General features: G+C 35.7%; 1 protein-coding gene and 1 pseudogene across 1 annotated transcript; one reads left to right on the forward strand and one right to left on the reverse strand.

Moving 5' to 3' along the window:
• Window positions 1-1121: 1121 nt before the first annotated feature.
• LOC110796576 (uncharacterized) lies at window positions 1122-5526 on the reverse strand. Its single transcript, XM_022001638.2, has 5 exons — window positions 5319-5526; window positions 4741-5229; window positions 4505-4645; window positions 3133-3563; window positions 1122-2205 (listed from the first exon to the last, which is right to left on the reverse strand). Exons 1-5 carry the CDS (start codon window positions 5404-5406, stop codon window positions 1531-1533), a joined length of 1824 nt encoding a protein of 607 aa, XP_021857330.1. The 5' UTR covers window positions 5407-5526; the 3' UTR covers window positions 1122-1530.
• A 1847-nt stretch (window positions 5527-7373) lies between these two features.
• LOC110780815 (uncharacterized) lies at window positions 7374-10968 on the forward strand (annotated as a pseudogene).
• Window positions 10969-11333: the final 365 nt, after the last annotated feature.

Below are 11333 nucleotides of genomic sequence, written 5' to 3' on the forward strand. Positions count from 1 at the left end.
AATCTTGCTGGCGGTGGAGGTGTGATTCGAAGACCCACTGGTTCGTGGTTCGTGGGTTATTGCAGCAAATATACTGTTAATTCACCCCTAGCTGCGGAGCTCTACGCCATAAGAGATGGCCTTATTCTGGCTAAGGACTATCGGTTTGATAAGGTACAAGTGGAGACGGATGCTCTAGCTTTGAAGAACATGCTGAACAAAATCGAGGACTTTTCTCATCATGAATTAGCTCCAGTTTTAAGGGAGGTGGGGCAACTGCTACAACAGAATTGGATCTTGGAATTCAATTACATCCCTCGACAGTGCAACAAAGTGGCACATTCTCTCGCTTCCTTGGCTATTGATATGGCTGTGGGGATTGTGTAGAATGTGTAAGAAAAAGTAATAATAATTTATAGAAAAGTGGGAAAAGTGTATAGAAAAGTGGGAAAAGTGTATGTCCAAAAATGGAAACTGGACACTTATAAGGGAACGCTATTTATGGGAACTGGACACTTATTTAGGAACGGAGGGAGTATTGCACTAATCTATGGCTCTGCTGGCACAACCAATCAGAGAGCTACAGAATACACACTAGCCAATCATAATGCAATAACAATAAAGCCAAAACTAGCCTAGCTGGTATAAGCTCACATTCTAACAGAAACCAGTTAGGTGGGCAGAAATCTGGTGTGTACAAGACCGGCCTTGTAATGGTGTTGCTATGTATGCTGCTCCGCCATATGAGTCTGTCCAACAACATGAAAGATTTGATCTCAAAGACTATGGCAAATACGCTTAATACTCCGGGAATTAATTAAGCAAAAGGTGAGATTTTGGCAAATACGCCTCTTTTGAGCTTGAGGAGCTAAAATAGATAACTCTGCTCTTCTTTACTAGGCGCGGCGCGACTTTGACCCATTTGATAATGATGTATCAGAGCTTAGTTTTTTTTAAAAAAATTGTGCCTTTAGCATGGCAATTGGAGCGTGATACTCCTTTTGTATTTATTTAAGAGATACACTTGTCTTTATGTATCGCTATTCGACGTCCACATACGCTAAAATCGCCCTCATTTTTTACGCGGAAAGACGAATTTGCCCTTATAACATTATATCCTATAATAATAATAATAAAATAAATAATAATAATAATAATAATAATAACACTACAAGAATTTGTATCTTTAAAGACAACCTAATTACGATGGGTTAAAAATCCCGTCGCAAAAGCCTTTTGCAACGGGGCAAATAACCAAACAATGACGGGAATAACCGTCGCAAATGTCTTTTACGACGGGTTTACGACGGATTTACGACGGGATTTCTATTAACGACGGCCCCCTTTTATGACGGGTTCGCGACATGAAATCCCGTCGTTAATCAACGATTACACTACAAGAAATTGTACTATTAACGACGAGAAATCCCGCCGCTGCAAGTGGGTAAAATTGAATTTCAACAGACCTTTCTCCGTAAAGAATCAATGAACAATACTAGTTAAGTTAGAAAGAAAGAAAGAATCACAACAATTACTACGTACCCAAATCTTTTAACAATTATCTGGCCCTAGCTGATGATGCTCAGTGAAGAGCCGATGTCGAGGCTTGAAAATGAAAGCATTTCCTGTAGTTAAACGATGCCGAGGCTTAAACATGAAAGCATTTCCGATAGTTAAACGATGAACCTCTAGTAAAAGGGGGAATTCTTGTACCACAAACATGATGATTGGTATACATGCTAAAACAGCAATGCCAATCCACAACAAGCCATGCTTAAAAATGATGTGAAAGGTCGCAGTGAAGGAAATCATCATAGTCGTTATGGAGATGAAAAGCAATGTAAGGCCTATGTTGAGCTTGAGCGGCAAAGATCGGAGGAAATCTTCTTCGGCATGCCGTGAAGTTGAAATTGACAAGAACACGAGTATTGAAGAAGTGGATGTTATCAAGGATAGAGAATCAGATATTGCAAACGCCCAATTCCAACCACCGTGGCTTAAAGGGTTAGGAGATGCTTCGTTGTTGGTACCAGGCACTTTTAATGCAGCACCAAAAACTACAACTGCAATCAAAGTTGCAACAACACTGCAAGAACTAGCCGTCTTTTTCATCCACTTTTCTCCTTCTTTCCTCAATTCCTTGTGCTCTTTGGTAAATAGAGTGCGTGGTGTTCTCCCTTCGCGGTTTACATCTTCCGCAAGATGGGGAGCAAGATCTTTAACCGCCTGATCAGTTCAAAGAAAGCAAAATTAGTCAAAAACAACTACCTTATAAAATCGTGTTTTTGCGTTAATTGAATCCGCCTTTTAAAAAATGTTATAATTACCTGTTTTATATATAAAAAAATTATGTTGTAATATTGTACCTTTATTCGAATTATGAACGTCGACTTAAAATTTTGAGGTTGTATTTACAATATGTATCAAACGTGCCATTTAATTTCTCATTTTTCACGAGATTTCACTTGAAATACACAAAGTAATTAAGTAAAGTCAACCCTGAAATTTGATATGTCCAAATCAGAACGGATCTGTATAGATCAGAATCAATATGTCCAAATCAAAATGGATCTATATAGATCATGTTCAAATCGGAATCGATATTTCAAGATCAAAACCTATTTCTCCAGATCTGAATGGAATTTTCCAGATTAGAACCATATGTTCAAATCAAATCCAGATCAGAATCGAAATGTAAATCATGTCCAGATCTGAATTGATTTTTTTAGATCGGAACTATATGTCCAAATCATGTCCAGAACATTAATATTAACACAAATTTTCATGTTAATACAATATCCAATATTTCATATTAATACATTCAATTTTTTCAGTGTACAATTTATAATACTTTGTAATAAAATATTTAGATAAAGATTCAATGTTAATCATGAGCAAATAAAGTCAAATCAACAATGTATGATTTACAATAATAATATTATAATTTTGAATGAAATATATTTTACGAGTAATATTGATTATGATTTTAATCATTTTAACATATTACTAATTAATAATTGAAAGTTTTTCAATATTAATTTTAAAAAATCAGATTAGATTAAAAAAATAAGTTCAAATCAGATCAGAAAAAATAAGTTTAGATCAGACATAAGAAATAATAAGGTGAGAACTAAACGTGCCTTAGAAACTCACCTTAAACCACAACATTTCTTTCTGCATTTGAAGACCTGCCACAGATGCAGAATTATTTTGTTCAGCTGAAGAATGTAACATGGCAGCCAAGTGAAGCATGTTATTGCCAGTCTCAAATTCCTCATATGTTGCCAGAAAATCCTTAATGGCCCCTATATCATATATCAACTTGAATATCTTCTCTTGTCGATGTTTAACCGCAATATGAAATATGCTTAGATGTTTGTCATTCCTTTTCCATATTAGATCAGGATAAAAACAAAGTAGTGTTGTCACGAACTCGACATTTCCCACTTCCACTGCTTTAAATAGTACATCCCATGGATTTTCTATCAGTCTTCTTACGTTATTGTGCTTTTGTTGCAAAACTAGGCCCCATATGCGTTCCAATAGTTGAAGAGCAATTTCCTCGTTGCCACGGATTATGTTAACTAGATATAAAAATTCAAACCAATTAAATCACATCAATTCACTACCCCATCAAACCAGACCACCAACTACTACCTTTGTTCCTAACAGATTATCACATACATAGTATATCATAAATGAATGAGTATACCCAATTCTAGATAATGTGAGTAGGAACAATTAATTAAGAACACTTGGGACAGTCTTTTAAGGACCCTCAATCTTATATGTGACTAGCCACACCGGCCATCAACTCGATAAATAAACTCATCGCGTTTAAAGCCCAACGCATTGGTTAATGGAAACTAAAAGTAACACCAACATATAAAATAAAGTAACACTAGCCTATACAATAAACCTCTAACGTGAAATTGAAAAACTGCAATAAAATAAGAAACATAACGGCTAATACCACGTATAAGTAACACCAACATAGAAAGTCGAGTAACACAAGTCTATATAAGGAACCTCTAACATAAAATTGAATAAACTGCAAAACAAGAAAAATAACAGCGAATACAATATATAAGTAACACCAGCATAGAAAGTCAGGTAATACAAGTCAGCCAGTCTATACAAAGAATTGAACCTCTAACATGAAAATGCAATATATATATATATATATATATATATATATATATATATAAAAGTCTAGCATAGAAAGTCAAATAACTCTAGACTATACAAGGAACCTTTAACATGAAATTGAAGAAATTAAACTGCATAAAACCAGAAAAGTAACAACGAATACAATGCATAAGTAACACCAGCATAAAAAGTTAGGTAACACCGGTCAACTTCTCCATAATAGTTGCATGCGAGGTAGTTGCAAGCGCGTCACACCATCAAGTTGATGGTGTGGCTGGTTACATGAAAGACGCGTTGTTTAAGGACAGAGGAATAGTTTTCTAAGAATCCAACATAAACTCAACTACAAATAAAAAGAACAGAAAAAGAGACTGACATTTATTGCAGAATTTGCCAAGTCGGGTTCTACAACACTTTAGACGCTTCTTAGCCAGAGCATGTAGTGGTGTCTCTTTGGTTAATACATCACGAGCAATTGCCAACTCTTGATGATCGTCTAGCATATCAATGGCTATATCTGAGATAGACCATATATTATAGTTTACAATAAGCACCCAAAAAAATCAGAATCAAAGATTGAGACGATATACTACACTGTTCATACTGACATACCATATAAATCTGAATCAATTGTACTAATGAAAAGTGCAATGCGTTCTTCATCTGAAAGATATGCAGAAGTGAGTGGTAAGAGGTATATAACCATATCTCGATGGCCTAACAAAGCGGCCATATGGACTGGTGTCAAGCCTTGATTTCCACGGATTAGTGGCAACTCCGGGTGTTGGTGAACCATCACCTTTGCAATTGCAACAATACCAGAGGCAGCCGCCAAACAAAGTGCTGTATCACCAATTCTGTTTTTCACAGCTAAAAGATGCTCACATTCAGTTTGCCCGATTAAGGTCACCAATTTTGACACGAAATCCGTGTGCCTTGCAATAGCAGCGATGTGTAGAGCAGTGTCACCGTTTTCTGTGATCCTTGCAGCAAAACATCCTGAATGTCTGGAGTGAATTTGTGTAGCGACTTCCCAGTCTCCTCTTAGTGCTGCTTTATATAGTGGTATGCCGTAGTTCAAGTAGTCTTCCCATCTATCGTCTTTTCATATATCAGCTTGTTAATCTTACTAGTACTACGCACTCTATATCAGGGAAGGATTGAACAAATAAAAAGTGAAGAAAACTCACCAGCTAACAAGTCGAACGGTTCCTGATAAAGAGGAGTGGTCCAATTCTCGTGTTCCACCATGTCTATTTCGGTACAAGCTACCTCCATTAAGGCTTTCAGCGCGCTTACCAGACGTTAAAACATCAATTGGATTGGTGCATTTCTGTGATCCGATCTATAACTTGTTTTTGTCATTTTAATTTCGAATCAAGGTTGTCTTGTTAACTGTGTCAGTGCAATATAAAATTGTCTAATAGCTCCAATATATCTAGAAGAGTTGCCATTTACAAGTTGCAACTAATTTAGTACTTGGCCTTTCAGTATAAAATTGTATAAAGGCTCCAATCATTTGTTACCTGCCTGGAGTGAGTACATTGTGAACTGGATATATGTGGAACAAGTTGGTCAGTGTTGACTTAACAAAATGACTTAACAAGTTGGTCAGTGTTGACTTATGTGGAACAAGTTGGCGAGTTTAAGTCGGGTTTGTTTCTGGTGGGGTCATGTCGATTTTTTTTCATTTTGGGTATAGGTCGGGTACAGGTCGCACTAGTGGAAAAAGGCTTATTTGCATCCCCGCATTTGCCACGCCATTCTGAACATGCGAAGCAAATAACAAATTTTAGCATAAAAATTAGTCATTTGCATCGCAGATTTATAATTCTGCGTGGCAAATGACTCTAGTAGCACCCTAGAGTCATTTGCCACGCAGAATTATAAATCTGCGATGCAAATTACTCAATTAAGTGTATCGCAGATTTATAATTCTGCGTGGCAAATGACTCTAGGGTGCTCCTAGAGTCATTTGCCACGCAGAATTATAAATCTGCGATGCAAATGACTAATTTTTTTTTTTTTCGAATTCGCGCTCACCCTTAATTGCAAAACGAATATTCATCTGACTTAGGTTATTGCTCGACAAATTAACACCAACACTAGCGCCCTCCCCAACGAAACCACCACCAACACCAACACTAGCTGCTTTGTTCTCACCGGCGGCACTGCCGTCGTTGCTTCGCTGCCTTCCATTGTTGCCGCGCCGGCGTTCACTGCTTCCCCTCACTGCTGCGCGCGAACAATTCAACTTCCCCTCACTGCTGCGCGCTACACTGCTTCCCCTCACTGCTCCGTTTTTAGGGTCGCCTCCCACGCCGCCGCCCACGCCGCCACCCACTCAGCCGCCCTCGTTCATTGTCGTCTCTCCTCTCTTAGGTATTGAATAGTTTTGATGTTTATTGAATTTTAATTGTGTATTTTAATATTAATTGTGGACATTATAATTGAAATTCGGAAAATGACGGGATTATAGAAATTAAAGGTTTGATGGTTACATCAAGTTCACTAATTGATTGATTCTATTCTAGTTCTTATAGATTTCAGATGGTGTTCTGTCATCGTACCCTGAGTCTTTCGGTGATTGGTTGTTCGACCTCCATACTCATGCTTGACTCACTAGATCTCAGGTATTTGTGGTCAATGAGGTGTGTGTGTGTGTGTGACAATGTAGCTGATTTGTTTTAAGTGAAGAGAGCAATATGCGTAGATAATTGGAATTCCTCAATTTGTGGGTGAAACCATGCCAGGATGATAAGCAATGAAAAAAGAACTAAGCGTTTTTGAAAGATAATTGCTGTTAGATTAAGAATCAGTCTCCATTTAGCAGAAGAGGTATTGAAAAAGTAATGGAAGAAGAAAGATTTCAGAATGAGATTGAGAAAATTGAGTTAACAGACAATGATGGTCAGTATTAACACTTACGAGTTAGGATCCAAGTGACATCCCATTTGAAAGAGCAAATTAATTGGTAATAGGAGTGGATTACTGGACTTGTAGCAATGTGGAATTTTCCTGTGCTTATATATTTATGTCTCTTTGCGTTGATGGACTTTTTTTTCTGCCATATGTTCTTGAGGGACTGTTCTCCTAGGCTTAGCATATATCTTAAAAGTGTAACTTATCAGCAAATTCAGTGGAGTAAAGTGCTGGTGTTAGAAATGATTCCAGTGAATGTTTTGGCGTTATTATTAGTCGTGTTGATGCTGTGTACTCCATTGCTTTGATGAAATTTATTTGCACTTTTCAACCATTCTGTTGCTTGTCATTATCTCCAATAATGCTTGACTGGGTAGAAATCTTCAACTGTTTATATCTTCATGTCTCCAGGGGTTGTGTGGAGAATTGTCAGGAGACGGGTTGTGTTGGAAGTCAACAATGCTTTCAGCATTGCATATTCACCGCTGATGGTAACATTTCTGATGGTCGGTGGTACCTCCAAGAACCTCTCTATCTGAAATGGAAACAATGGGATTGCCACAGTGATTGCCGCTAGTATTGTATGCTTGCAAGGGAGGAGGAAAGAAGAAAGCTCGGCGAGAAGCCTGTCAAGTATCACGGAAGATGGCCTTTTCGTCGTGTTTATGGAATTCAGGTTCTTATGTGTTCCTGTTTGTTGCAATATGTTAGATTATTTTGCAGTAGTATTAACTTTATTTGTCCTTCAATTAGCAAGTTCAAATATTTTCGACTTGTTTCTCCAGGAACCTGTTTCGGTTTCTTTTTCTGCACTCAATCTTGCTATACAATTTCATGGTTGGATATCTTTCTTCATTCTTGTCAACTACAAGCTGCCTTTGACGGATAATCGAAAGACGTACTATGAGTATTCTGGCCTTTGGCATATCTATGGTGTCCTAGCAATGAACTGTTGGTTCTGGGCTCCAGTTTTCCACAGCCGGTAAGAACTCATCGTCTCATCCTTTTGTTCTTTTCTGTTTAATTCGATTATTATGCATCTATTATAGCTGTAAACCTGTAAGCTATCCCTAAATTTTTGCCTAAAAATGACTTAGAACGACCAAATTAGCCTTAAATGTGAAATAATAGATTGTAAAGAGCCTTAGAAAGTTGTAAATATGCATATTAAACGTGTAATAAGTTTGAAAACATTCCTTAGGTTCTTTAGTTCAAAGTTGGGTTCGAAAACTTCATTTTTGCCTAAAAATGACTTAGAACGACCAAATTAGCCTTAAATGTGAAATAATAGATTGTAAAGAGCCTTAGAAAGTTGTAAATATGCATATTAAACGTGTAATAAGTTTGAAAACATTCCTTTGGTTCTTTAGTTCAAAGTTGGGTTCGAAAACGTCATTTTTGCCTAAAAATGTCCTAGAACGACCCAATTACCCTTAAATGTGAAATAATAGATTGTAAAGAGCCTTAGAAAGTTGTAAATATGCATATTAAACGTGTAATAAGTTTGAAAACATTCCTTAGGTTCTTTAGTTCAAAGTTGGGTTCGAAAACTTCATTTTTGCCTAAAAATGACTTAGAACGACCAAATTAGCCTTAAATGTGAAATAATAGATTGTAAAGAGCCTTAGAAAGTTGTAAATATGCATATTAAAGGTGTAATAAGTTTGAAAACATTCCTTAGGTTCTTTAGTTCAAAGTTGGGTTTGAAAACGTTATTTTTGCCTAAAAATGTCCTAGAACGACCCAATTACCCTTAAATGTGAAATAATAGATTGTAAAGAGCCTTAGAAAGTTGTAAATATGCATATTAAACGTGTAATAAGTTTGAAAACATTCCTTAGGTTCTTTAGTTCAAAGTTGGGTTCGAAAACGTCATTTTTGCCTAAAAATGTCCTAGAACGACCCAATTACCCCTAAATGTGAAATAATAGTTTGTAAAGAGCCTTAGAAAGTTGTAAATATGCATATTAAACGTGTAATAAGTTTGAAAACATTCCTTAGGTTCTTTAGTTCAAAGTTGGGTTCGAAAACGTCATTTTTGCCTAAAAATGTCCTAGAACGACCCAATTACCCTTAAATGTGAAATAATAGATTGTAAAGAGCTTTAGAAATTTGTAAATATGCATATTAAACGTGTAATAAGTTTGAAAACATTCCTTAGGTTCTTTAGTTCAAAGTTGGGTTCGAAAACGTCATTTTTGCCTAAAAATGTCATAGAACGACCCAATTAGCCTTAAATGTGAAATAATAGATTGTAAAGAGCCTTAGAAAGTTGTAAATATGCATATTAAACGTGTAATAAGTTTGAAAACATTCCTTAGGTTCTTTAGTTCAAAGTTGGGTTCGAAAAATTCATTTTTGCCTAAAAATGACTTAGAACGACCAAATTAGCCTTAAATGTGAAATAATAGATTGTAAAGAGCCTTAGAAAGTTGTAAATATGCATTTTAAACATGTAATAAGTTTGAAAACATTCCTTAGGTTCTTTAGTTCAAAGTTGGGTTCGAAAACGTCATTTTTGCCTAAAAATGTCCTAGAACGACCCAATTACCCTTAAATGTGAAATAATAGATTGTAAAGAGCCTTTGAAAGTTGTAAATATGCATATTAAACGTGTAATAAGTTTGAAAACATTCCTTAGGTTCTTTAGTTCAAAGTTGGGTTCGAAAACTCCATTTTTGCCTAAAAATGACTTAGAACGACCAAATTAGCCTTAAATGTGAAATAATAGATTGTAAAGAGCCTTAGAAAGTTGTAAATATGCATATTAAAGGTGTAATAAGTTTGAAAACATTCCTTAGGTTCTTTAGTTCAATGTTGGGTTCGAAAACGTCATTTTTGCCTAAAAATGTCCTAGAACGACCCAATTACCCTTAAATGTGAAATAATAGATTGTAAAGAGCCTTAGAAAGTTGTAAATATGCATATTAAACGTGTGAAAACATTCCTTAGGTTCTTTAGTTCAAAGTTGGGTTCGAAAACGTCATTTTTGCCTAAAAATGTCCTAGAACGACCCAATTACCCTTAAATGTGAAATAATAGATTGTAAAGAGCCTTAGAAAGTTGTAAATATGCATATTAAACGTGTAATAAGTTTGAAAACATTCCTTAGGTTTTTTAGTTCAAAGTCTGGTTCGAAAAAGTCATTTTTGCCTAAAAATGACTTAGAACGACCAAATTAGCCTTAAATGTGAAATAATAGATTGTAAAGAGCCTTAGAAAGTTGTAAATATGCATATTAAACGTGTAATAAGTTTAAAAACATTCCTTAGGTTCTTTAGTTCAAAGTTGGGTTCGAAAACTTCATTTTTGCCTAAAAATGACTTAGAACGACCAAATTAGCCTTAAATGTGAAATAATAGATTGTAAAGAGCCTTAGAAAGTTGTAAATATGCATATTAAACGTGTAATAAGTTTGAAAACATTCCTTAGGTTCTTTAGTTCAAAGTTGGGTTCGAAAACGTCATGTTTGCCTAAAAATGTCCTAGAACGACCCAATTAGCCTTAAATGTGAAATAATAGATTGTAAAGAGCCTTAGAAAGTTGTAAATATGCATATTAAACGTGTAATAAGTACACAAAACTATTATATTGACCGATCGTTGATAAATTGAATTATTTACACTTTTTCAGGATTTTTCAAGAACATTGCCTTATTCACCGGAGGAGATTAATGAGGTGAAAGATTTTTGGGCAGATTACTTCATGAACAATGTCGACTTTTAGCTTAATTTGTAATATGAACTCGATCTCTATCTAGATACCTTTGTTGTAGTAATTTTATGTTTGTTGTAACATGTTGGTTGATCTATGACGAATTTAATTGCCTTTTATTGGGAACGTTAATTACGTTGTAAACTATTGTGACAGGTATTATTTATAAATGTATTCCCGGTATTGGGAAGCGTCTACTTTCAAAGACGATCATGTCGGAATTTCCAATAAAATATTAAAAAACCAATTTAAAAAAAAAAAAAAAAGTCATTTGCCACGCACGTTAGCTTAATGTGCGAGGCAAATGACTTAATTTTTTGGCGCTCAAATTGTCATTTGCGTCGCACATTAAGCTATTGTGCGTGGCAAATGACTTTTTTTTTGGCGCCTGAAAGTCATTTGCCACGCACTTTAAGCTAATGTGCGTGGCAAATGACTTTTCAACATGGTGCCTGAAAAGTCATTTGCCACGCACATTTGCTTAATGTGCGACGCAAATAAGGGTCATTTGCATCGCACTTTTGTGTAAGTCATTTCCATCGAGATCTTTTGCCACGCACAATGTGCGA

The sequence above is a fragment of the Spinacia oleracea genome, chromosome 3 (assembly GCF_020520425.1).
Source record: "Spinacia oleracea cultivar Varoflay chromosome 3, BTI_SOV_V1, whole genome shotgun sequence".
Taxonomy (NCBI): domain Eukaryota; kingdom Viridiplantae; phylum Streptophyta; class Magnoliopsida; order Caryophyllales; family Amaranthaceae; genus Spinacia; species Spinacia oleracea.

Excerpts from the sequence above, each read along its gene's own strand:
- LOC110796576 (XM_022001638.2), bottom strand. The coding sequence starts at position 5,406 with ATGGAGGTAGCTTGTACCGAAATAGACATGGTGGAACACGAGAATTGG. Across the intron at positions 4,646-4,740 it reads AATTGATTCAGATTTATATG|ATATAGCCATTGATATGCTA; the intron begins GTATGTCAGTAT and ends GGTCTATCTCAG. Across the intron at positions 3,564-4,504 it reads TGGCAAATTCTGCAATAAAT|TTAACATAATCCGTGGCAAC; the intron begins GTCAGTCTCTTT and ends TTTTATATCTAG.